Source organism: Bos taurus, chromosome 18 (assembly GCF_002263795.3).
Source record: "Bos taurus isolate L1 Dominette 01449 registration number 42190680 breed Hereford chromosome 18, ARS-UCD2.0, whole genome shotgun sequence".
In the NCBI taxonomy this organism is placed as follows: domain Eukaryota; kingdom Metazoa; phylum Chordata; class Mammalia; order Artiodactyla; family Bovidae; genus Bos; species Bos taurus.
The window spans coordinates 2,285,401-2,312,740 of record NC_037345.1 but is presented as its reverse complement, the minus strand read 5'-3'; the positions used below and the strand labels follow the sequence as shown (position 1 = coordinate 2,312,740).

At 44.5% G+C, this 27,340-nt stretch overlaps 1 protein-coding gene and 1 long non-coding RNA gene across 10 annotated transcripts in view; one reads left to right on the top strand and one right to left on the bottom strand.

Annotated features, from left to right (window-relative positions):
• The window catches only part of WDR59 (WD repeat domain 59), an 81,889-nt gene that overhangs the window by 26,796 nt on the left and 27,753 nt on the right, over positions 1-27,340 (top strand). For all 9 annotated transcript variants that reach the window (XM_059876780.1, XM_005218355.5, XM_059876777.1 and 6 more), the window contains 11 exons: positions 2,092-2,180; positions 6,099-6,215; positions 9,417-9,494; positions 11,941-12,097; positions 15,480-15,559; positions 16,547-16,679; positions 16,813-16,937; positions 18,799-18,963; positions 21,885-21,980; positions 22,136-22,292; positions 22,947-23,016. In XM_059876780.1, coding sequence (XP_059732763.1) covers positions 2,092-2,180; positions 6,099-6,215; positions 9,417-9,494; positions 11,941-12,097; positions 15,480-15,559; positions 16,547-16,679; positions 16,813-16,937; positions 18,799-18,963; positions 21,885-21,980; positions 22,136-22,292; positions 22,947-23,016 — 1,267 coding nt within the window. The remainder of the gene's footprint in view (positions 1-2,091; positions 2,181-6,098; positions 6,216-9,416; positions 9,495-11,940; positions 12,098-15,479; positions 15,560-16,546; positions 16,680-16,812; positions 16,938-18,798; positions 18,964-21,884; positions 21,981-22,135; positions 22,293-22,946; positions 23,017-27,340) is intronic.
• LOC132342771 (uncharacterized) lies at positions 19,619-25,983 on the bottom strand. Its single transcript, XR_009491258.1, has 2 exons — positions 25,772-25,983; positions 19,619-20,804 (listed from the first exon to the last, which is right to left on the bottom strand). It is a non-coding gene; the product is annotated as an uncharacterized lncRNA (long non-coding RNA).

The following is a 27,340-nucleotide window of genomic DNA, read 5'->3' as shown; positions in this document are numbered from 1 at the left end:
TCCTACAGGTTGAATTAGGAGGTTCCCAGAATCCTTTGGGAGGCTTAATGTTCTGATAGACCACCTACTGGGAAAGGTATATTTTCTTGAAACTGGTTTTTATTATTTTTTCTTCTTTTTAAAAATTTTTCTTACTTTGTTTTCTTCCAGTTTTATTGAGATATGGTTGACACACAGCAGTGTATAAATTTAAGGTGTCCAGCATAATGATTTGACTTACCAAATAATGATCACAATAAATTTAATAAACATTCATTGTCTCATATAGGCACAACATTAAAGGAATAGAAAAAAAAATTTTTTTTTCCTTGTGTCTTCGAACTCTTCGGTAACTCTGTCACACAGAAATGGAGCAGTCTTTTCTTACACTTCCTCCTCTAGCTTTCTTGCAAAGAAACTGGGTCTCCTGAGTAATATACCACCTTCCTCCAACTTCAGGGGTATCCACCATTCATTCTTAGGTGACTTAAGGTGCCCTGTGTCTCAGGGAAAAAACACAACAAAGAAGCAAACCAACAGATATTCTCACCAAAGCCAAGCAAGGCTCAAGTCTGGGCCTTACTCTATTTCCTGTTGGGTACCAACCCCTTGCTTTCTCTCTCATCCTTTCCAGGTTCTTGGGTCAGGTTGCCCTCTAAAGCCCTGGATCCACTGTGGTGTCCCCAAGTAATAAACACCCACCCGAAGAGAGAGGGTGTCAAAGCAGAAATGTCATGTGTTGTCTGAGCAACAACAAGAAGAGGTGGAAAGAGTCATCATGTTGTTCTGGTTTAACGTAATCAACGTGATTATTTTAGGAGTCGGCTAGAAGTGCTGCCATGTCCCAGTTTTCCACCGTCCCAGCCCCTTCTGGCATCTTCCAGTACCAGTACGCCCCTCACTTAAGTAGCTCTTTTGTCATTATCGTTCCCTCCGTGTATTGGCAGAGGACTGAGTTCCTGTCCCCACGCAGGGCCACGTGCAATTGCCGATGGGGAGACAGGAGAAGGGGTGGGGAGCACGTAACTTTCTGAGGGCAGAATTGGGTAACAGTGGGACTCAGTCTTCAGCTGAGCTTCAGCTGCAGGCTGTGTTTTTCCAAGACTGCCCCTCCTCCCAAAACAAAAACAGAGTGGGAAGGTGCAGGCTTTGATCTGAGGCTCTTGTGATCGCAAGCTTGGCGTTGGAGAGGATGAAGGGTGGGTTGTGCAATGAGTCAGTTACCATCCAGCAGAGCTGGGCTGAACTGCTTAAGCAGCTCCATTTCCTGGGCTTCTCTGGTGGCTCAGTGGTAAAGAATCTGCCTGCTGACCCAGGAGACACAGGTTTGATTCCTGGTCTGGGAAGATCCTATATGTCATGGAGCAACTAAGCCTTTGCACTGCAACTACTGAGCCCGTGCTCTAGGGCTCAGGAGCCACGACTTCTGAGCCCCTGTACTACAGCTACTGGAGCCTGGGTGTCCCAGCGCCTGTGCTCTGTGGTAAGAGAAGGCACTGCCGTGAGAAGCCCACACAGCAGCGGAGGCCCAGCTTGTGCTAAGTCGATTCAGTTGTGTCTGACTCTCTTCGACCCTATGGACCATAACCCTCCAGGCTCTTCTGTCCATGGGATTCTCCAGGCAAGAAAATTGGAATGGGTTGCTGTTTCCTCCTCCAGGGGATCTTCCTGACCCAGGGATTGAACCCATGTTTCTTAGGTCTCCTGCATTGGGAGGTGGGTTCTTTACCATTAGTGACATCTGGGAAGTCCCCAGGATAGCCAAAAATAAAAATAAATAAAATTTAAAAATGAATATATAAAAGTAAGTGGAAAAAAAGGAACTACAGTTCCCTATTGATTCTACTCAGAGGTAGCCTGAAGGTTTTTTTTTTTTTTTCCTCATGAGATTATTTCCTCAATTAGGTGACTCTGATCCTGTTCCCATGTGTTAATTCATTTATTTTTTTGGCTTCATTTTCTCTCTCATTGTGGAGCTGATGCAGTCATAGAAGCTTGAAGAGTTCTGTTCTTATTCATCCGGAACTCATTATCCAGCTCCCCTGGATAAGCTGCACTCTCTTCCGAAGGCGTTGAGGGCAACAGCTTTCTTCCCCTGATTTTGCTTTGCAGCGGGTGCCTCACAGGTCAAATGGAATAAGAAAAACGCTAATTGCCTCGCCACCAGTCACGATGGGGATGTCCGGATATGGGACAAGCGGGTAAGTGATCTCTTTCTCCCCCAGGAGGGTATCAAGAGAATGTTGTGAGCAGCAGGGCTTGTCTTGAGAGTCCAGGGTACCTTGGGCAGCATAGTTAATTGCCATGTTAAGATCCTAGCACCAAATGACATTTGCTTCCCGACCAAATTGGTGTTGAAGAACATAGGGGAGTGAGGCATTACGATCACAGGTTAAGCTGACCTGAGCTACAGTCCCATTTTGCTACTTCCTGATTATATCAGGTGAGCCACAAACTTTTCCAAGCCTCAGTTTCCTTATCTTTGGAAGAAAGGTGGTAATAGTGGGTGTATCGCTGAGGAGGTCAAGCCTGGGGAACCAGACAGCATTCTAGAATGGTCATTGGGCTTTTATCCCTGCCCCAGATTGCAGAGGGAACATCCATTGTTTTAGAACATACACCATCCAGAATCTGAACCACTGGGCCGGGCACTCAGTATGCTCAGATCTCCCCTTAGAAGTCTAGCTATTGGGACTGCCCTGGCAGTCCAGTGGTTAAGACTCTGCACTTCCACTGCAGGGGACACAGGTTCAATCTCTGGTCAGGGAACTAAGATCCCACATGCTACAGTGGTGTGGCCAAAAATTAAAAAAGAAGTCTAGCTGTCCTGTCAGTCTAAAAGGAGAGCCTGCAGGTCGTATAATCTCCCTGCAGCAGCCCACAGTCCTGAGAGGCATGAAGGAGGTGAAGGGCCTGGGCATCTGCTGTCATGGCAAGCCTGTCATGCTGGCATCAGGGAGAGGGCCTCTTGCCTGCGTAACTCCCATTGGTGGGGTTAGAATGCAGAAGGCAGTCGACTTGCGATCTGGGATGTAGATTCAGCTTCCTGCTCTGTGAAACGGGAGGCTACAGCTCCAGCCTTTGTGGGGAGGACCGACTGTCAGTTTTCCCGAAACGTGTTCTGTGGCTGTCCCCGCTGGGATGCTGGGCTTCCAGCCTCAGTGTTGCTTTTTGCTGCCCTGCTCCCTTCCCCTGCCAGCAGGGAATAAAGTCAGATTGTGGGAGAGGAGAGGGGAGTGAAGCAGAGATGGGGAGGCTGCGGGCTTGGGTGCTAGGACTTGCTGGGGAGGTGGTGGCGTGCTGGTCAAAGCCCTCGCCTTGGGTGGCTCTTCGGTGATGAGGTGATTTTATAAGAAGGATGGTGCATCTTCTTTATGTTACTTTTATATCTGTCTCTTTACTTCAGTCTGGTAATAGCCATGCTTCGTCCCTCTTTATTTCTTCAATTAGCAATTAGTTTTATTCATGTCGCTGGTATAACATTTAAGGGCTTCCCCGGTGGCTCAGTGGGAAAGAATCTGCCTGTAATGCTGGAGATGCAGGTTCAATCCCTGGGTCAGGAAGATCCCCTGGAGGAGGAAATGGCAACCCACTCCAGTATTTTTGCCTGGGAAATCCCCTGGACAGAGGAGCCTGGCTACAGTCCATGGGGTCGCAAAGAGTCAGATACAACTTAGCGACTGAACAACAAAAGTAATATTTGAATATAAAAAATGGTTTAAATAAAATGTTTGATTAATTTGTAGTACATGTATATTTATTTGCCTTAGACTGTTTACAGAACCATAGGCAAAATAAACAATGTGGTATTTAGCCATGAATCTGCTGCTGCTGCTTCTGCTGCTAAGTTGCTTCAGTCATGTCCGACTCTGTGCGACCCCATAGACGGCAGCCCACCAGGCTCCCCCCTCCCTGGGATTCTCCAGGCAAGAACACTGGAGTGGGTTGCCATTTCCTTCTCCAATGCAGGAAAGTGAAAAGTAAACGCGAAGTCGCTCAGTCGTGTCCGACTCTTAGCGACCCCATGGACTGCAGCCCACCAGGCTCCTCCGTCCATGGGATTTTCCAGACAAGAGTACTGGAGTGGGGTGCCACTGCCTTCTCTGGCCATGAATCTAGGACTGGTTTTCCGAAACAGTGGCTATGTTCCTTATCTTGTAAAAATACACTGCTGAGCTGTTCCTTTATAGGCTTCTCTTTGGTCCACTCATAACCCTGACTTCCCTCAGCAAGTCTGTTATCTATTTTGTTTTAAGAGATTTAGTTTTTTTTTTTTTTGGTCTATTAATACTCAGGATTTCTGTTCATATGGATTGTAAAACTTGTTCATTGTAATTTCACTTCTCTGGCACTTTTCTAGTATCAAAGCAGGACTGCTGGCAGCAAGCATCACAGGCTTTAAAAAGTTCAGTATCAGTGGTGATGTTGGATTTTCACTCAGACTCATGAATGCTTAGTAACACTGCTCTTTCTTAGTGTTTGTTATGCGCAGGCATTGTTCTAAGAACTTTATGTGTATTGATTCTTTTCTCTTTATAAATAGCCTTTACAGTGGTTACAGTTATTACCCCCATTCTGCAGCTGAGTAAACTGAGGCACAGTTTGTTGCCAAGATTTAAACTCAGGGAGGCTGGTTCTGGAGATTGTACTCTTAACCTTATAGACTGTTGCTGATGACAGAAAGTAATACAAAAGAGCACATAAAAATCATTTGTAGTCCTATTGCCTAGAGTCACATGCTAACGTTTTGGTCTTTTCTTTTCTTATGCTTTTTTAAAAACATGGTTTATCATATCTCACACATAGTTGTGCATACTTTTTTCATTTAACATTAAAATAAATTCATTTCCTCTGTTATAATAAGCTTTTTCTAAGTATAACTTTAGTGGCTGCCTGATGTTGTATCAGATAGCTGTGCAATAATTGATTCTAATGTTTAATTAATTCCCCCCTTGTCATTCATTATGTTCCTGGTTTCCTAGGTGTTCCACATAGCACCAAGCTGAACATCTTTTGTACCTAAAACTTTGTGAATTTAGAATAGTCTCTTAAAGGAAAAAATTTAAGCATCTTGATGAAAATTGTCAAATTTTTTTTCCCTAGAAAAGATTATGTACTATTTCATATGTATACCAGCAGTGACAAATACTGCCTCACTACGTTGAATATCATTTCCAAGTATCTCCTAATTTGATTGCTTAAAGAAATCTCTTCATGTTTTAATGTATATTTCTGAAGTTTCCTTCTGAATTTGTTTTATATGTACTTGGTAATCATGTATTGTTTTCTTTTGTGATGTGTACTCATTCTCTTTGGGGGTCTTAGGGCTTGATCACTTTAAGCTTGGTGGTTTTCAGATAGAGTTTATTCTCTATGACAAGCTAGTGGTTACCACTGGGAGAGGGAAGGAGGGGAGGGGCAATTTAGGGGCAGGAATTAAGAGAGACAAACTGTTATGTATAAAATAAGCTATAATACTGTGTTATTACAACATGGGAAATATAGTCAATATTTTCTAATAGCTGAAAATGTACTATAATCTTTAAAAATTGTGTATCACTATATTGTATACCTATAACTTGTATAATATTGTACATCAACTGTACTTCAATGAAACAAAAAAAGTTTGGTGGTTTTACCCCAGGAGTGGGGTGTGTCTGTTTGAATGTCACAGTCCCGCTCTGTGGGTGATTGTGAGAAGAGGAGGCGGAATCGCAGACCGCGGTCCCAGAGGGGAGACGCACCCACTGCCCTCTTTGAGGCCGTGCCTGGGCCGGGAGCAGATTAGACTCACAGGCTGGTGTTCTGAGCATGAGTGAGGGAGAGCTGGCGAAGTCTTGTTTTGTTTGTTTTAGACAAAACAAAATGGAGTTTCTTAAGAACAGAGACGGCCTCTGAGAATTTTTTTCTTGGCTATGCTGCGCTGCATGTGGGATCTTAGTTCCCTGGCCAGGGTTTGAACCCCTCCTCCCTGCCGTGGAGGCATGGAGCCCTGACCCCTGGACCAGCAGGCAGTCTTTGTAACCCCACCCAGCAGACAGGGATAGGCTGTGTCCAGCTCAGGTGGATGCGCTGAGCTCTTTGTAAAGTGCCAGCTCTGGCTGATGGTCCTGTTGCAGAAACCCAGCACAGCAGTGGAGTATCTCGCGGCCCACCTCTCTAAGATCCACGGCCTGGACTGGCACCCGGACAGTGAGCACATCCTTGCTACCTCCAGTCAAGACAACTCCGTCAAGGTGAGTGGCGCCCCTGGGGCAGGGTGGGGAGCGTGTGTGGGGGGCATCAGGGGTCCACGAGCATTTCCTTTAAAAGGAAAGCTGCCGCCGGTTAGCATGGCGTGTGTTTCAGGGGCGCGTGTGCTTCTTGGGGAGCTGGGCGGGTCCGCTGGTGATGTGGACCAGTGGAGGGATGTGGCAGCACGTGTCGGACTGGGCGCCTGTGTTTGTTTGGAGGTCTTCTTTCTGTTTGTGAAAGGAAGTCAGAGACAAAAACATTTAGGAAGGACTAGAAGTTTACTCTCCAAGATGTGGCCAGGAAGTCCCATTTCTGAAGGACTGGCTCATCAAAATAACACAACAGATACCCAAGTAAAGGAGAAAAACTCACACAGTCATTAAAGTTAACAAGTTGACCATTAGTCTGGGTGGAAAAACAACAGTTTTCACACATGATTATCATATCTGCAAAAGTTAGGATGTTTTTGGTCATCCATATTGCACAAGTCAGAGACGGAGTTATTTTATTAGAGATTCTCTAACTCAGGGGTCCCCAGCCTCTGGGATCTAAATGCCTGATGATTTGAGGCGGAGCTGATGTAATGATAATAAAGTGCACAACAAATGTAATGCATTTGAATCATTCCAAAACCACCGCCCCCAGGTCCATAGAAAAATTGTCTTCCACGAAACTGGTCCCTGTTGCCAAAAAGGTTGGGGACTGCTACTCTAACTTGCAAGAAATGCTCAAGGATTAACGTATGTCAGTAAGCCTATTCTTGGTTTCTCTCAGAGTGCAGTGTTTCTTATTTGTTCTCTGGCTTTGGAATGTGATCTGCACCTTTGTTCGAAAGGATGCAGGGCATGGAGTTTCTCCTTGTGGTCTGCCTGGAAGGACAAAGATTTGACCGCAGATGTTTGCTTAGCAATTTTGTGATTCGCTTCACCAATGTAATTTTTCACTTTATTTACACGGGCATGTACAGCTTTTTTGGTATGGTTAGCAAAGCTAGAATCATACACTCAGCCTTAAAAGTTAATTTCAGTCTGGAGGTTTGTAAATCCTCTGGACTTGTAATTTACATTTATGTGCCCAGAGTAGTTTTTCTCTTTGTTTGTTTTGGGCTTAAGTTTTTGTCCTCATAGCCTGATCGGCTTGTTTCCCAAGTTCAGGAACCAGAAACCATCTGATTCAACTCCTCCTCTTTCTTTGAGGTCTCCAAATTTGTCAGTATTCACTGACAGCTTTATTACCCTTGAGGCTGGGATGCCATAGGTAATAAAGCAGATAACAGGCCACTTTCCACATGTGAAACACAGTCGTTCCTTACTAGTGGGCTTGTTCAGTCACTCAGTTGTGTCCAACTGACTCTTGGCGATCGACTATAGCACAGCAGGCTTCCCTGTCCTTCACTATCTCCTGGAGTTTGCTCAAACTCATGTCCATTGAGTCAGTGATGGTATCCAACCATCTCATCCTCTGTCACCCCCTTCTCCTCCTGCCCTCAATCTCATCCCAGCATCAGGGTCTTTACCAATGAGTTGGCTCTTTGCATCAGATGGCCAAAGTATTGGAGCTTCAGCTGCAGCATCGGTCCTTCCAATGAATATTCAGGGTTGATTTCTTTTAGGATGGACTGGTTGGATCTCCGTACAGTACAAGGGACTCTCAAGAGTCTTCTCCAGCACCACAGTTCGAAAGCATCAATTTTTTGGTGCTCAGCTTTCTTTACAGTCCAACTCTCACATCAACACATAACTACTGGAAAAACCATAGCTTTGATTATAGAGACTTTTGTGATGTTTCTGCTTTTTAATACACTGTCTAGGTTTGTCATAGCTTTCCTTCCAAGGAGCAAGTGTCTTTTGATTTCATGACTGCAGTCACTGTCTGCAGTGATTTTGGAGCTCAGGGAAATAAAATCTGTCACTTTCAACTTTTCCCCCTTCTATTTGCCTGTAGCTTATGAATTAAATGAGTTTTTGGCATAGTTATTTGATTTTTTCCATATATCCTGGTAGAAAGACAGTTTTTACTGAATGTGTATAAATAAACATAATTATAAAAATGTGAAGCAATTTGGAAGTGCTTGTAATAATCAATCAGTATTTTTAGTATTTTGTTAAGGTTGAATGCATGCCATTTTTTCCCTACGTAATCATTTACTTAGTTTACCTGACAGTTTATTAGGTTCTAATTTATATGAATTTTTATTCTATTTTTTTTGTTGTGCATTCTAAGGAGACTACTGGAACAAGATACCATTGAATGAGTTTCACTTCACTCTGTAGAGTGTAAACAGTAAAACTGTTGAATTGAGGGTTAGAGCTAGGCCAAAAAGGGAAAAAGGGGGTTGGAGAGGATGGGATTAGAAAGGGATGGTAGGAGGTAATTCTTGTTTCTTCTGACAACCCTTTTTGCCAAAATTAAGTTCGATATTCAAAATAATATTGTTGAGATGTCATTTCTATCTAAACTGTTCTTGGCTTCTCACATGGCCGCGGGGGAGCTACACTTGCTCCCTCAACCCATAAGCAGTCAGCAGCCGCTGCACTTCCGCTCCTGTTAGTGTAGTGTCGTGGTAGTCGCTCAGCTGTGTCCACCCCTCTGCGACCCCGGAGATGGCAGCCCGCCAGGCTCCTCTGTCCATGGGATTCTCCAGGCAGGAGACTGGAGTGGGTTGCCATTCCCTTCTCCAGGGGATCTTCCCAACCCAGGGATTGAATCTGGGTCTCCTGCATTGCAGGCAGAATCTTTACTGTCTGAACCACCAGGGAAGCCCATTAGTATTGGGTTGGCCTAAAAGTTTGTTCAGGTTTTTCCATAAGATGTCATAGAAAAACTTGAATGAACTTTTTTTTGCCAACTCAGTAGTTAAATTCCTGTAAGTGGTATACAGTGATGCAGGATGAAAAAGTGGTCGCTTTTACCTTCCGACTGGGAAGGGGGTTTAATAGGCAGACTCGCAGTGATCTGCCTCGAGGACTGATCCTCATGAAGTCTGTGTTTCACCTGTAATGTTTCTAAGTGTGAAAGGGGCATTTTCTTTGCATCTCTGTCACAGGAGCATGGCCCTGGGGGCTGACTCAGATGCCCTGCTGAATCTGTCTAAGAGGACAGAAAGCAAGGAGTTCAAAGGCTATGCTTCTTCAATAGTTGAGGTTTGTTTTTGTTTTTTTAATGGCATTTATTTCACAAATTATCCTGCTTCTTTTTTCCAGTTCTGGGATTACCGCCAGCCTCGGAAATACCTCAACATTCTTCCTTGCCAGGTGCCTGTCTGGAAGGCCAGATACACTGTGAGTGAGCTGCCCTTCCTCTCGCTTGGAAATATTATCTCGGTGTTCTGCATGCGGGGGGCCAACCACATTTTCTCTTATTTTCTTTATGAGGTGGTTTTCTCCTTCTGTCTTGGTTTAGGGGTGGGACAAAGGTGGTAATGACGGCATCAAAGCTGTTATCTGTTTAAAACTTTGCCTTGGAACGTTGGGTGAGACTCTACTAGCGGCGATGGACTAGCTGGGCTGGGTGCTGGGCAGAGTACAGGTGGTCAGTAAGGACGAAGAGGGGGTGAGCTGGAGGGCTGAGAGGCTGGAGGTCAGTGAATTGTGCTGGAAGGAACTCTGGCTTTGGATACAGAAGATCTGGGTTTAGGGCCCAGCAATCCCATTTCATTTTTTTCCAGCTTTGTTGAGATATAATTGACATATCACATGATGTAAGTTCAAGTTAGGCAACATGTTGCATTTACATTTACATTTGTGTATTGCCAAACAGTTATCACTATAATACCACTATATATAATATACTGCAATTTAGCATTTATACTCCTATAAATGCTGTGCCATTATAACATTTATTAACACTTCCGTCACTTAACATAATTACCCCTTCTTTTCTGTGATAAGAACATTTAAGGTTATATTCTCTTGCACCTCTCAAGTATATCATGTGGTATTACTGACCATAATCATCACGCTGTACATTAGATCCCCAGAGCTCATTCATCTTACAGCCAGAAGTTTGTACCCTTTGACCAGCATCTCCCCGTTTCTTCTGCTTCCCAGCCCCTGGTAACCGCCATTCTACTCTCCGTCTCTCTGAGTTCTGCTTTTTAGATTCTGCACATAAATAATACCATGTAGTATCTGTCCTTCTTTTTCTGGCTCATTTAGCTTAGCATAATGCCCTCCAGGTCTACCCCTGCTGTGACAAATGGCAGGATTTCCTTCTTTCTCACAGCTGAATAATATTCCATTGTGTACGTTCTGTGTTTTCACCCGTTGACGGACAATAGGTTGTTTCTATATCTTGGCTTTTGTGAATAATGCTGCAATGAGCCGTTTAATATTTGTGTGGCCTTGGACAAGTCACTTGATGTTTTTTGAGTAATAACTTCCTCCTGTGTCAAATATGAATAGTTTTTAATATTCCTTGCTCTTTTTTTTTAAATTGTGATAAATTTCTCTATTCTTTAGTGTCCAGTTCAGTGGCATTTACTACCAGTACAGTATGCTCTCTCTTTGAAAAAAATCCAAGTATGAAAAACTATAAACCATAAAATGGTGCAAATATAGAGGGTAGGCTCTTATCAAACTTCCATCTTTTTTGCCACATTGATTGCTGCTGATCAGAGATGATGTATTTCCTTCAGTGTCAACTTGAAAGGGAGCCCAGGGGTGAGTAAAGGTTCCTTTATACATCAGGCTGTTCCCTGGGGCATCGTGGAGTGCAGAAGGTAATTGGGATATTAACTGGCCTTCACATCTGGGAGCACTTGGGAAGAAGTCAGACATTGTTTTGTGAATTGAAATACTCCTCTGGATTAATATGTTTGCTTTAAAAAATAAACAGAAAAGTTCAGAGTGCTGCCAGGAGAGCAGGCGAAGATAAATATGCTCTTAGGTGGCTGTGGTTTATTCCTTAAAGAACAGAGTCTGCATATCAACTAAATGGGCCTCTTAGCTACTGCACAGATTGGGTGTTGATAAGTGGGATGTGTTAGTCCTGAAATTGAAAGGTTTTCCTTTGAAATGGGTTTCCCGGGTGGCTCTGACGGCAAAGAATCCATCTGCAATGCAGGAGACCAGGGTTCGATTCCTGGGTTGGGAAGATCCCCTGGAGAAGGGAATGGCAACCCACTCCAGTATTCTTGCCTGGAGAATCCCATGGACAGAGGAGCCTGGTGGGCTACAGTCCACGGGGTTGCAAAGAGCTGGACACGACCGAGCCATAGACACTCAATTCTTTTGAAAAGCTGTGGTCTCGGGGGCCGTGGGAAGGTGCTGCTTCACATGGATGGAGTGCTTCTGGTACATTTCCGCAAGGCAGGGCTGTTTGCTGTCCTGAGTCACCTGCAGTGTGCCTTGTACCCTCATTCCAGGAAAGCACTCAGTAACTCTCAGGGGGTCTTGTGAGAGGAGCTAGGGTATGAAACTGTGTTCCAGGGTGCAACCTCCAGAGCCATTTGCTTATTTTACATTAAAAAACATTCTTCTCCAATTATTTGGCTTAACTTTATCTTTTACTTGCTGTGGTCCTTTCCTTCAGTAAAGAAAGAAAAGAGAAGAAAAGCAAACGAAAAGTAGACATTAACTTAACGGTACTTGGAAAAATGTTCCCCAGGTGGGTTGGGGCCTGCCATCATCTAATTTGTTTAAGTTAGGCAAGAACTCCAAGCTGGGTAACTCAAGACTCAGCGGATCCCCCCTGGAATGATGCCTGCTCTTCCCTTTCTCGCCGCAGCCTTTCAGCAACGGGTTGGTGACGGTGATGGTTCCCCAGCTGCGCAGGGAGAACAGCCTGCTCTTGTGGAATGTCTTTGACTTGAACACCCCAGTCCATACCTTCGTGGGCCACGATGACGTGGTGCTGGAGTTCCAGTGGAGGAAACAGAAGGAAGGTGGGTGGGAGACCGCTGGCCAGTTTCCTCCAGCTCTGTAAGGGTGGGCTGCATGATCAAAGGGGAGGATGTAGAAACAGGGCCAGCTTCGGAGCGGGAGTCAGGGTTCCCCTGCCTCTAATCGTAGATGGGTGATAGCGTGTGTGGCTGTGGTTCTACTCCAGGCCCATCTTCTTCTCTTGTGTTCTGTGCAGTCTCTCTCCTACTGGAAGGGGCTTCTAAGAGGTTGGTAGCTTTGCTGTTGGGTCAGTTCCAGAGCTGAAAAACTCCGGGGTCACCACACTCTGAAAACCCTGGCTCTTGCACCTTCCCCCTGACTTGATGAGGGAGATGCAAAGTCATCATCAGTACCACCCACCACATATTCCCAGTTCTCTTCACAAACGCAGAGGGCTGATTCACCTCCCATCCCCTTGAAGACAGGTTTGGCCACGTAACCCGCTTGGCTCCTGAAACATGGACAGAAGTGATGCAATCTCTTCTGGGTAGAAGCAGTAGCGGCCAGTGAGCAGTTACTCTCTTCTGCCTCTGCCGAGGCACTTGGTGACTTTAGCTGCAGCCTCCCTTGTCCTGAGATCTTACTGCCATGATCTCTAAATGTTCTCAAGACCACAAGTAAATTTCGTGGCCTTTCTGTGTCACAGAAGGAAAGCTCCAGGCAGTGGAGTGGTGTGACTTGTCCAGAGTCCAGGAGAGGTCTTTAGTGGACCTGGGATTAGACCAGACATCTTATCCCAACTTGTTTGTGACCCTCACGAGCCTCTTCCAGGATTGTTTTTGAAAGGACCCTTTTGATGATCCTCTTGATTTTCCCATCTTCATTTCTATAATCTCACCTGCTTCTAGAAATGTGAGGCTGCTTGGTCTCTATCCCATCAATTTCCATGCTTGACTTCAGCTTTCAACACATTCTCTTGCACTTTGCCATAGAAAAGAGATGACAGGGTTTCTTCATGATCTGACAGGGAGAGGTTGGCCTACTATAGTTTTGGATTACAATCAGAAGTATTTTAACAGCCCATTTTCAGTTGTCTGTGTCATCTGTGAGCTGGCAGGGTGAATTATATAAATTAGGGCTGTTCTAGCCAGTAGTGAAATTTTGAGTGCAAGTTATAGGTGTTTTTTTTTTTTTTAAAACTCCTTTTATTGTGAGATACATCATGTACAAAATTACATAAAATATGTACAGTTTATAAAGTGAAAATCTGAGTAACTACCACCACGGTCAAGAAAGAGAACATTGCTAGAACTCAGGAACTTCCTGATCACAATTCTTTCCCTTCCCTAGAGGTAAACACTGTCCTAACATTTACAGTATGACTTCTGTTATCTTGTTTATAGTTTTACTACCCATTTCTGCATCCCTAAAAATAGTTTAGGTTTATCTGTTTTTGAACCTTTTATAAATATAATCATCCTTCACACATTCCTGTATTTTCTTTCTTTCTCAACCTAATGATGTTCCCTTTCGTTTTTGCTGCGGTGTCCTCTTAGTCATGTTTTATTGGCCCACCTCAGACTTTGATGTTGGTTTTCACTGCGGTGAAGGACCTCTCAGAGGTAGGAAGAGAATCAGGATGTTGTGGTCCACGGAAAAGGATGCTTCATGAAGGAAGCGGAGGTCATTGGTTTCAGGTTTTGCTGAAGGATCTCCATGCAGAATAAGAGAAGCACTTAACTGTGTAAGTAGGTATAAACAGGAAGCCATATGATCATTAAGAGAACAGTTCCAAAGGCACATTGAGGAGGGAAGCCTGATTATAAGACAGCAGAAACAGAGGCAGCAGGAACTGGGTTTGTGAATGAGGTTGCCTTCAGAGGCAAGGAGTAGATTGAGTTCACTGGCAGAGGCTGCTTCCCTCTCGATTTGAAGGCAAGGAGAAGATGAAAAAAGGGAATATATAGGAAAGCAAAGGTCTTTTGAAAATGGGAGGGAATAGGGCCAAAGGCCCAAGTAGAGGAATTGGGTTTAGAAAGGAATTAGGTACAACTTTTCTTCAGCATCAGAGACATGAAAAGAGGCTGGAGGGGACTTCCCTGGTGCTCCAGTAGTTAAGACTGTGCTTCCAAAGCAGGGGCGCAAATTCAATCCCTGGTCAGGGAACTAAGACCCCACATGCCTCGTGGCTTGCCCCCCAAAAAAGAAAAGAGGCTGGATGTAGGGCCAGAAAATTGTTGCTATGAACATGGGCTGGATGGTGGGACTCACGACAGGCAGTAGCTCAGAATGCTTGCTGTCTTGCTCGTTGTGCACAGGAATGTATTAAAAAATTGAGTGAAGGCTTGGCTGAAGGCAGTGACCAAGAGAAGGAACTTTTTTTGGTAAACTTTTATTTTTGTATTGAAGTATACCTGAATGACAATGTTGTGACAGTTTCAGGCGGACAGCAAAGGGACTCACCCACACATATACAAGTATCTATTCTCCATTAGACTCCGCTCCCATCCAGGCTGGATCTGAGCAGAGTTCCCTGTGCTATACAGCAGGCCCTTGTTGGTCATTCATCTTAAATACAGCAGTGTGTACATGTCCACCCCTTCCCCCGATCTCTTTGCCCCTCACTGTTCTCTGTTGCCTCTGTTTCCCGCATAAAATGAGGGAGTCGGATGGAATTATTTCTAGGTTGTTTACTCTTTGAAGATACCCATAAAGAAGATTCTGGATACTACAGAATTACCCTGAAATGTCCTGATCTTTCATAAAGCTCTTTCAGAAACCACCTTGAACCTTGTTAGAGTAGTTTCCCTTTGACTAGCCCTGTTGTGTGGAAATACAATTCAGTTAAGACTACTAAAGATTGATTTTTCCTTTTATAACGAGATGTGTCTCTTTACCAAAAAATTCTTTTAAACAGTAAGATGTCATGATGCATTTAAAGCAGTGCATTTTACAGACAGCCTGTTCATTCCCAGCTCCTCTGGAACAGAAAAGGAAGAACATTTGTGGAGGTGAAAGTTCAGTGAGACCTTAAATTCCAGCATCACTCTTCACCTGCTAATTTGTCAGCTTTTATTTCACTTCATTTAAGGTTCTGCTCAAATGTGACTTCCTATGAGAAGTCCTGTCTAAAAATAGCTCCCCTGTCAGTCTCTATCCAGTTACCCCACAGTGTTTTTTTAACAACTCTATCACTACCGGCCATGCTATTGGCCGGTATTGGTCTGTTTCCACCATCTGAATGTGAGATCTGTAAAGACAGAGATTCTTGATTCATATTGTAGTCCTAGTACTTAGAACAGTGCCTGGCGTATAGGAGGTGTTCCATAAATATTTGTTAAATGGACAAATGAATGAATGAGTGAATCTCCCTCCATTTCAACCTGTAACAAATTTGATGTTGAATCCAGGAAAACATCAGGATTCTTATCTGGTGATTTCCAGGGTCCAAGGACTACCAACTGGTTACGTGGTCACGGGATCAGACCTTGAGAATGTGGCGAGTGGATTCCCAGATGCAAAGGGTATGTATTCAGTGTTGTTGTGGAAGAACGTTAACAGGATATGCCAGAAACTTAAAATATTTGGTAGTTGCAGAAGTTAGAGGATACTGGATAGATGTTTAATATGTACTGGTTGGTTGGCCAAGTGGCTTGGGTTTGCTACACTGAGGCTTTGAGGTCTTCAGGAGCCAGCTTCAGTATCAGAACTTCAAGGATGCAAAGCCTCTGAATGTCTTTTTTTCCTCTTGGCCTGGTCTAAGATAGTGTGGGTTGGAGTACTGAGAAGGTGGCTTGGGGGCATTGTTTCTTTCTCTCACAAATGGGCTAGGAAATCTACCCTGGCACAGGGCAGAGTCCTCCACATTCATCAGCAACACCTGTTATGTGAAGCCCTTTCCAGTTTGTGCCCTATAAATTGTATCTGTGCTTACATGAAACACCATGGTCCCAGGTGTAAACTGCTTTCGTGGCCCTCACTTTGCTCTGCCCCGTTATGGGGTTCTGTCTTCTCTTCCAGTGGCAAAGTTCCTTGAAGGTGGGAATGATGTCTCACTTATATTGCATCCTACACAGTGCTCTTGCCGAGACAGATTTGCTAAACTGCTTAGTACCAAGTCACTCTTAAGCATTTTGGTCAAACATCATCATCTTACTGCTGTTTAAATTTTTTTCCTCCAGAAAGTACCATATGCTCCAAATGCTTTTAGGTTATATTTTTGCTCTTGGCTGGCTCGATAATTCCATCAAGGCTTGAAGTTTAAAAGGTTTTCTGAGATTTTCAAAAACTATGAGCCTGATAAAACATTTTCTGGGGTAGAATAATAGTCTATTTTCCTGTGTGTTTAAGCAGGGAGAGTAGGGTATGGGCAAAACCCATTTTGATTGTATTGGTTTGGGGCTGACATTTCTCTCCTTTGTGATTTCCATTTTTGGAGTCAGAACTTAGCCAAACATGACGATCCTTTCCACTGACTTCTCTAGACCCAGATCCTCTCCCCTCTGTTGCAGCTTTGTGCAAATGACATCTTAGATGGTGTTGATGAGTTCATTGAAAGCATTGCCCTTCTCCCGGAACCAGAGAAGATCCTTCACACCCAGGACACAGATCACCAGCACAACTCCAGCCATGGGGAGGAAGAAGGTAATTGGTCACACTGATGTTCTAGGTATGGTGCCCCTCTCTGCATCTCTGAGTTGTGGTAGATACCCCAGAACTGCTCTCTGAATCCATTTCGGAAATGTTTTCCAACAAGTGACTCTGTCTCTCCTGCTAGTCTTAAAGGAAGACCCCCCAAGCAGTCTCCTGGAGGAGAAGAAATCAGAGCAGCTGGGCCTGCCTCAGACTCTGCAGCAGGAGTTCTCTCTGATCAACGTGCAGATCCGCAATGTGAATGTGGAGGTGCTCAGGTTTTCTGTCTCTCGCTTGTGGTTGGTGGCCGAGGGGACTATTTCAGCCATGATTTGGGCTAGCAAATTGCTGTCCTTGCTTTCTTGTTTCGGTTTTGTAAATAAATAATTAACTGTTAACTAACGACTGTTAGTTGTTCAGTTGTGTCCGACTCTTAGCAACCCCATGGACTGTAGCTCACCAGACTTCTCTGTCCATGGAATTTTCCAGGCAAGAATACTGGAGTGGGTTGCCATTTCCTAGTCCAGGGGATCTTCCCAACCCAGGGATCGAACCCCTGTCTCTTGCGTCTGCTGCATTGGCAGGTGGATTCTTTACCGCTTGCTCCACCAGGGAAGCCATTCCCATCTATTCTAAAGAAAGAAATGTTTACAAGTTTTTTTCCCCTTCACGCTATTGCACTATCGTAAGATGAACTAAGGGATAAACGGATGCTCGTATGTCTTAAAATCTCCTTAGATGCTCCGACACTTCATCTGACCCTATGTGAAGGTGCTCAGATCTGGGAAGGTTTGGTGTTTTGGCGGAGGCTGCTGGTGAAGTTAATGGCAGGGCTGAGTTTGGAAGCCAACCTTATTCTCCCAGGTTCTTTGTGCTTGCCTTATCAGGTGGTTATTTCCTTGGTGGTTTAGATTCATAGTAAGGAGGTGACCCAGCCTCTTTGTTCATTTAACTTGGAGAGGTTTATTTACATTTTTCCTTTAGGGCAGGTATTGAAACACTTGGCTTCAGAGAACTGAGTCTCTGTGAAGGAGGTTTAAACTTGATTGGCTTTGCTTTTGCCCAGACTCCATTAACAGTAGGCCTGGGTCTGCGCGCTTAGTTGTCTCCTTTGGCCTTTAAAACAGCTCTGAAGTAAGTGGTCTTATCCCCGCTTTACGAACGAGGAAACAGGGACACTAAGAAATGAAGTAACCTGTGCGAGGTGAGCAGGTGTTTGAATCCCAGTCTCCAGGTTCCCCGCACGTGTGGCTCTTTTCACTGTCCCCCAGCTGCCGTCTCTAGTTGGCGCTACAAGAAATTGAAAGAGATAATGGCCTCTCTGCTGGATTGGTTATCTCTGTCAGCTCAGTTTCTGTTCCCTCTGTCCCAGCTGAGAACAGTTGGACTGCCCAGTGATCTAGTCCAAGATCACTTTCCCAGGACTGCTTTTTTAAAATCACTGGAAGGTACTTCCCTGGTGGTCCAGTGGTTAAGACTCCGTGCTTCTGCCATGATGGGCACAGGTTCGATCCCCGGTTGGGGAACGAAGATCCCACATGCTTCGACACACAGCCATAAAAGAATATAAAATAAAACAGAATAAAATCACATACCACACAATCCCCCCTTTTAAAGTGTGTAATTTAGTGGTTCTTAGTACATTTACAAACCCATGATTTACAAATCATCACCACTGCTTTCAGAGCATCTTTCATCATCGCCAAAGAAATCCCACATCCCTTAGCAGCATCTTCCTGTTTCCGTTCTCCCCAGCACCTGCCTGATAGACACTCATCTTTTTTCAGTCTCTATGGATTTTCCCAGGAGTGCTTTTAACTTGAGTCAGGTTTTTAACATGCTTTGTTTTCCCATCTCAAAATAAATATAACAAGTTTCAGCCTATCTCACAGCTTCGAGATAAAGCTTTTCTAAGTCAAAACACTTTGAGCTTATTAAATCAGTGCTAAAATTAAAAATCCATTTTGAAAATGAGTTGTCCACATCTTCGCTATTATTTGTCTTGGGAGACTCTCACCCTTGACTCTGTTACCAGCAACCTAGAGCATTCCGTTACTTTACTTAAACCTGTTTGCCTCTGAAGACCCTTTGCAGTTCCCTTCTAAAGCAGCTCTTGATTTGTCGCCCGCAGATGGACGCAGCAGACAGGAGCTGCACAGTGTCCGTGCACTGCAGCAGTCACCGCGTCAAGATGCTGGTGAAGTTCCCCGCGCAGTACCCAAACCACGCGGCCCCCTCCTTCCAGTTCATCAACCCCACCACCATCACGTCCACCATGAAAGCGAAGCTGCTCAAGGTGGGCCTCTGTGTGTGCGAGTTCTCCTTGATGCCCCCTGGGTCTGAGTCGAGTAGTAAAGTTGAATGAAAACACCTTTGTTAAGATTTGGACGTCATCTGTCTTTCCTCATGTCAGTGTTAACAGTTGTATTCTTTTTGTGTAGAAAATCCCCAGTGTTGTTTCTTAATCTCTTTGGGTCATGGACCTACCTCCCCTTTGAAAGTCTAATGAAAATCATAGACCCTTTTGCAGAAAAACTAGCACAGATGTTGCATGTAACTTTAGAAATAGTGCATGTAAATAATAGGCAGTTTTGTAATTGCATATAATCTGCTCACAGATCTCATTAAAGCTATGAGATCCCAGCTTAATACAATACGACTTTGTTTATTTGGAAACTATAGGCAAAATATATTCTGAAGCTACAAGATAATTTCTAATCAGAAAAAAAGTATTTCAGGTCATTAAAAAAATCTGTTCCATAAGAGGAGATGTCATTTAGAGTGAGGCTGGCTTGCTGGACAAGTTGGGACAAGTTAAGTGGGGTGTATGATATGACTGTGGTGCCTGAATGAAGGGTAATAGCCTTGTTGCAGTAGGGGGACCCCTTCCAGGGCCCGAAACTGGTCTCTTGTCTAACACTTGGAAATGAATTGTCCGAGGAGACACGTGCTGACAAAGCAAAAGATTTTATTGGGAAGGCGCGCCCGGGCAGAGAGCAGAAGGGTAAGGGAACCCAGGAGAACTCCTCTGCCACATGACTTGTAGTCTTGGTTTTATGGTGATGGGATTCGTTTCTGGGTTGTCTTTAGCCAATCATTCTGACTCAGTCCTTCCTGGTGGTGCACGCCTTGTTTAGCCAAGATGGATGCAGTGAAAAAAGATTCTGGGAGGTGGTCGGACACGTGGTGTCTCCTTTTGACCTTTCCTGTACTCTTCTGGTTGCCGGTGGCTTATTAGTTCTGTGTTCCTTACCAGGACCTCCTGTCATAAAACAGCTCATGCAAATGGTTACTATGGTGCCTGGCCAGGGTGGACAGTTTCAGTCCATGTGATTCCACTAACAGCCTGGCGTTTCATCTTGACCTGGATAGGTTCGGAAACTTGATTACTTCTGTGTCAGTTCACACAGAGCTGATCAGGTGGAATCCTCATAAAAATGCTCCTCAAGCTAGGATGATATACCTTCTTCGATCTGAGCAGCATCATATGTGAAATCAGTGAAAATGTCCTAATGACACCAGCTTGACCTGATTGCTGTTCCTTTTTTGCCTGGTTTGTATTATACTCACTTGATTGTTCCATCTTCTTGGGGTATGATAGGTAACCAGGAAACTTTTTAAGCTTCGTAAGAGTCTCTGAACGGAGAAGGCAATGGCACCCCACTCCAGTGCTTCTGCCTGGAAAATCCCATGGATGGAGGAGCCTGGTAGGCTGCAGTCCATGGGGTCTCTGAGAGTCGGACACGACTGAGCGACTTCACTTTCACTTTTCACTTCCATGCACTGGAGAAGGAAATGGCAACCCACTCTAGTATTCTTGCCTGGAGACTCCCAGGGACGGGGGAGCCTGGTGGGCTGCCGTCTATGGGGTCGCACAGAGTTGGACATGACTGAAGTGACTTAGCAGCAGCAGCAGCAGCAAGAGTCTCTGAAATGCTAATTACTCAGGTTTTGTGATATTTGACATCTTGTCCTTGTAATCTGAACAGTTTGTTACTCATTTGAACATATAAAAAAGAGATTTTTCTATTGGTATAAAATGATAGGATAAGGAAGTGTTTTAAAGGTCTAGTCCAGTGGTATCCAATAGAAATGAAATGTAGACTGCATGTAATTTTCAATTTTCTAGTAGCCATCCTAAAAAAAAGTAATAGGTAAATTAATTTCAATAATATTTTTATTTAATCTAGTATATCCAAAGTGTCATCATATCAACATGTAAGCAATATAAGAATTATTGAAATAGCTTTCTTTTTTTTCTTCCTTTCTTATACTAAGTCTGCAACTTTTGGTGTAAGTTTTGTGTTTACAACACATCTTGATCCAGACTGGCCAAGCACACTTCGTGTGCTTAGTAGCCCCATGTGGGTAATGACATCGTGTTAGACAGCCCAGGTCCAAATTTACATGCCTATCTTCAGTATGTGTGTGTCAATTTATACCTATAGCTGCTGCTGCTGCTAAGTCGCTTCAGTCGTGTCCGATTCTGTGCAACCCCATAGACAGCAGCCCACCAGGCTTCCCCATCCCTGGGATTCTCCAGGCAAGAACACTGGAGTGGGTTGCCATTGTATTCTCCGATACCTTATAGCACGTACTTTAAAATGTCAGATTTTATATTTTTAAAGGATCAAAAAAAAGGTACTTTCTAATTTTCACTGAAGTGACATCTGGGAATTCGCTGGCAATCGAATGGTTAGGACTCCATGCTATCACTGCCAAGGGCTTGGGTTCAGTCCCTGCTTAGAGAACTAAATCCCACAAGCTGTAAGCGCAGCCAAAATAAAACAAAAAAGATGGAATCTATTCCCTCTGTCATGTATGTATCACTTTGAACCATTTTCAGTTCAGACTGGAGGATGTTACTTCTAAGTGGTACTGAGATTTCTCATGGAGGAGGGTGGGACTGGGGGAGAGCCAAGGAATAGAATTCACTATTAAGGAAGAATGGTCATTCTAATACAAGAAATGTGCCATCTCAAAGCCAGCATGTGTGCGTGCCCTGGCAAAGGAAAGGGCTTCTGGAAGAGCACTCACAAAGGAGTCTTCCCTCTGAGCCTCTTGGACAGGTGGAAAGCAGTGTGTTGTGTTGGCAGCCTCAGACACAGCCACACTCTGGTCACCGAGCATCGTCGCTGCTTCCAGTGCTTCTCACAATAAAAGCAAATCAGGAGGAAGAATGTTGCTCTTCTTGACTGTGTTTTGTTTCTTTTCTAGATCCTGAAAGACACTTCCCTGCAAAAAGTGAAACGCAACCAGAGCTGTTTGGAGCCCTGCCTGCGCCAGCTCGTCTCCTGCCTGGAGTCTTTTGTGGTGGGATCCTTGTTACCTACCTCTGCCTGGGGCTTTTGTTTCCTTTCTCCTTCCTAAAGTCCTGGGCTCCCTGATCTTGTAATAATGCATCCTATTTTGTAATTCATCTTGAAGACCGATTATGGGTTTTAGTCTCTTTGACTTTAAAATTTCAGAACCAAGAAGACAGTGCTTCCAGCAACCCCTTCGCGCTCCCGAACTCCGTTACGCCGCCCCTACCAACGTTCGCCCGGGTGACCACCGCCTATGGGTCCTACCAGGATGCCAATATTCCCTTTCCCAGGACGTCAGGGGCCAGGTTCTGTGGGGCAGGTAGGTCTGTTTTGTTTCTCTGATTCTAGATTTTGAGAGAAAGAATGTCTATATAAGAATTTCCATCAGAAAATTTTTCTTAATTTCCTGAGAACTCAAAAGATTTCCGTCATAGTGTTATCTGAGCTGGATTGGCATTTGCAGACATGTTCTAAGAATGTTTAGCAGAATTATGCTCTTAACTTTTTTCACTCTGATGAGTGTGAATTTGAGTCTTGTCTCAGAATACTGAGAATGTATGTAGGAAATATAAAGCACCTGTGAAGACTTCCAAACCACATACATCTTGTCTCTCCTGGATCCTAGAGATTCTTTTGGGGTGGGGGGCACTGCACTGGGTTTTCATTGCAGCACACTGGTGCGCTGGTTGTGGTGCCTGGGCTTAGTTGCCCCAAGGCATGTGGGATCTTAGTTCCCCAACCACCCACATCCCCTGCATTGGAAGGCAGATTCTAACCACTGGACCACTAGGAAAGTCCCGATCCTGGAGTTCCTGATCTTTGTCTTAAGTACGGCTGCAGTCATGAGCCCGTGCAACTTAAAATACTACGTCGTATCCTTCAAGTATGTTGAAGTAGAAAAAAGATTAACCAGTACTGTCTTAGGATTTCCCATGAGCAGCTCAGTGACCGTCTGTGATGTCTCCTTTGACAGGGTATCTGGTGTATTTCACAAGGCCCATGACGATGCACCGAGCAGTCTCTCCTACCGAGCCTACTCCGAGGTGAGTGGGAGATGCAGGCATAAGCTACATTCATGGGCCAGAAGTGAGCAGACATGTGGGAATTTGCTTTTGGACAGTTTGTGTTAGTTATAAGCAAGTGCTCATTATAAAATTTATTCCCAAAAGATTAAGGTTCATTAAAATGCACCTAAGCTGAGATTTCTACTATTAAGTTACTACTGGGAGGAATTGGTTGATAAAAGCTGATAAAAGTGTGTTTGTCAAAACAAGGCAAATGTTGTTTTAATGTGCTGTCCCCTGTATTATCAGATAAAGTATTATCTGAACGTTAAATAAAACTACAAAAATAGCAAAAGAGATTATTTATAGTCCCATAACACTAATAGGGTAAAGTGTACCGTCTGGTGGCTCAGATGGTAAAGAATCTGCCTGCAATGCAGGAGACCCGGGTCAATCCCTGGGTTGGGAAGATCCCCTGAAGAAGGGAATGAATGGTTACTCACTCCAGTATTCTTGCTTGGAGAATTCTGTGGACAGAGGAGCCTGGTGGATATAGTCCATTGGGTCACAAAGAATTGTGCATGACTGAGCAACTAACACTTTCACATTTTTCTTTCAAAACTAATTGATTATTCCTAACATTACCACACATGTGTAGTGGATGTGCAGCCAGCCATCCCTAAAATCAGTCTATAACCTTGTCATTATACCAGAAAGAAACTTTGAATTCTTAGGGGGTCACCCTAGTTCCCAAGTCCCCCATTCCTCTAGCCCTGGGCAAACACTTATCTACTTTCTCTCTATGCTGCTGCTAATTCGCGTCAGTCGTGTCCGACTCTGTGCGACCTCATAGACGGCAGCCCACCAGGCCCCGCCGTCCCTGGGATTCTCCAGGCACGAACACTGGAGTGGGTTGCCATTTCCTTCTCCAATGCATGAAAGTGAAAAGTCAAAGTGAAGTTGCTCAGTCGTGTCCGACTCTTAGCGACCCCATGGACTGCAGCCCACCAGGCCCCGCCGTCCCTGGGATTCTCCAGGCACGAACACTGGAGTGGGTTGCCATTTCCTTCTCCAATGCATGAAAGTGAAAAGTCAAAGTGAAGTTGCTCAGTCGTGTCCGACTCTTAGCGACCCCATGGACTGCAGCCCACCAGGCTTCTCCATCCATGGGATTTTCCAGGCAAGAGTACTGGAGTGGGGTGCCATTGCCTTCTCCTTTTCTCTCTATAAATTTGCCTAATTCTGGACGGCTCATATATATGGCATTATATATGTGTTCCTTTGTTACTGACTCTTTTCACTTAGTGTATTTTTAAGGATCATACATGTTGTAGCCTGTATCAGTTATTTCTTTTTATTGCCAAATAATATTCCATCACATGTGTATATACCATATTTTATTTATTCACTCAGACCAGTCAGCAGACATTGGCATTATTTCCACTGTTTGACCATTACAGATAATGCTACTATGAACATTCTGTAGAGATTTTTGTGTGGATATGTATTTTTTCATTTTTCTTAGATATATACTTCAGAGTTGAATGACTGTATCATATTGTAAATTTTTTTCTTAATTAATACACTTTATCTTTTAGAGCAGTTTTAGGTTCATAGCAAAGTTGAATGTAGAGAACACATACCCCTGACCCCATGCATTTACAACCACCCCCATACTAGTGGTTTTTTAACTTAAATATTATGCCTAAGTCTTTTGATTCTGCAGTCTGATGGCCAGAATAATTTGGAAACACTCTTGCTACAAACACCCGGTTATATTGTATATGATATAATTAGCAAACTTAATAATTAATAGCTAAGCTAACAAGAAAGTTCATGAGCAGATGCTACTGCTATCCTGGGAATTTGCCTGTCTCTGCAGTAACTCAGGCAGATGAGAAATTGGCCCCACAAGAACTGAGAGTTAAATGCCAGAGAAGCCCCTTCATGACACCAGGTTCGTTATTCCAAAGGTTGGACTAGAAAACAATCACCTGCTCTTAAAGGGAAACTACAAATATCTGTATCTGAACTTTGGGTCAGCAGGAAAATGTTCCAGTTAGAACGTTTTTTCCTAACAGTTTTTTGCTGAGGTATAATTTAGGGTACACAAATGTGAAGTCTGTGCCTTAATGACCAGCAGTCAGATCAATATATAGCATTGCCCTCACCTCTCCCCAAAAGTTCCCTAGTCCCTTTACCTAGAGGAAACGACTCTTCTGCTTCCATCACTGAAGTTTAGTTTTGCCTGTGCTTGAACTTCATCTATATAGAATCATGCAGCATGTAATATTTTATGTCTGGCTTCTTTTGCTCAACTTAATGTTTTTAAAATTGATTTCTACATTATTGTGTGTATCAGTAGTTCCATTGTATGACAGTAATATAATTTGTTTATTCATACTCCTGTTGATGGACATTTGGATTATTTCCAGTTTTTATTTTTATTGTATGTAGACCTACACATACAAGTCTTTTAATGTACATGTGTAATAATTTCTGTATCCAAGAGATCTCTAGGTCATAGGATACGTGCCTGTTTAATTGCCAAAAAGTCTGTTCCTAGTGGTTGTGCCATTTTATACTCTTCAAGCAGTGTTTCAGAATTCTGGCTATTCATATCTTCTCGAAAACTTGGTGTTTTTAGCCTTTTCAACTTTAGCCATTGTGGTGGTGTGTAGTAGTATTTCATTGTACCTTTAACTTGTGCTTCCATGATAATGACTAATTGTAATAGAGGGGCAGCTCTTAATATGCTGCCTTGGTGCAAGCTGTAACCCCTCTCCTTGGTTACCTTGTGAAGGTTCCTGTGGGCCCTTTAGTGGTCCTGCTCAGTCGTTGGTTGGTGCCGTATTGGGCCCCTCCCCCAAGTGACCAAGTGTCAGTGAGTGACCGTTGGTGGTCCTGCTCAGCCATTGGTTGGTGCGCAGTGGGCCCCTCCCCCAAGCGACCAACTGTCAGTGAGTGACCGTTGGTGGTCCTGCTCAGCCATTGGTTGGGGTTGCAGTGGGCCCCTCCCCCAAGCGACCAACTGTCAATGAGTGACTGTTGGTGGTCCTGCTCAGCCATTGGTTGGTGCGCAATGGGCCCCTCCCCCAAGCGACCAACTGTCAGTGAGGGAGTGTCAGTTGGTTCATTCAGCCAACAGTCAGTGGAGTGGTGGTCGTCAGGCTGAGTGACGTAAGAGGCAGATCCCAGTCTTCTCCCTGGAGCCCTTCAGCTCACCCACTGGCCTCCGGCCCAGGCCTTGAGGTGGCAGTGAACCTCTCCGCCATTCCTGCCTCTGGGACCTAATGTCAGCCACAGTCCGTGTAACCTGGCCCCGACCATTTGGGTGGCCTGAGGAGCCTGAGGGCCCGTTGGGTCCTGGGCATCTGACTCCCTCCGCAATGACAGCTGGGGACCTGGCCCTGAGGGAGCCACCAACTGAACATACCTCCTCTTAGGCAGGACCTGGGCCTCAGAGAGTAAAAGTTTTGCTGAGAGACTGTGATCTTTCTTGTCAGAACAGAGCAATGGCACCCGACTCCAGAACTCTTGCCTGGAAAATCCCATGGACGGAAGAGCCTGGTAGGCTGCAGACAATGGGGTCACTAAGAGTTGGACACGACTGCGCGACTTCACTTTGACTTTTCACTTTCATGCATTGGAGAAGGAAATGGCAACCCACTCCAGTGTTCTTGCCTGGAGAATCCCAGGGACGGGGGAGCCTGGTGGGCTGCCGTCTATGGGGTCTCACAGAGTTGGACACGACTGAAGCGACTTAGCAGCAGCAGCAGCAGCAGCAGCAGCAGCAGTAGAGATTTACAGGAATGTTGTTACCTGACCTCAAGAACACAGGATCTAACACCAAGAAGTTTGCAGCAACTGACCCCTCCTCTCCCTCACTTTTCCTGTAAAAGGGTTTTACTAAGAATTCTCGGGGAATTTGGGGCTTTTAAGGGATGAGCCATCCATCTCCTTGCAGGACCCTCAGCAAATCTTTCTCTGTTTCAAACTCTGACATTTTGATATTGCTTGATCTTGCTGTGCATCGGGCACGTGGACTTGCATTTCAATAACATAATGGTTCATTGTTGATGTTTGTTAATGTTTAGTTGCCAAGTTGTGTCTGATGCTTTAAGACTCCATGGACTGTAGCCCACCCGGCTCCTCTGTCCATGGATTTTCTAGGCAAGAATACTAGAGTGGGTTGCCATATCCTTCTCCAGGGGATCTTCCCAACCCAGAAATCAAACCCATACCTCCTGCATTGGCGGGCGGATTCTTTACCGACGAACCACCCGGGAAGCCAACATAATGATGGTGAACAACTTTCGTGTGCTAATTGACCACTTGGTTATCTTCTTTTGTGATGTGCCTG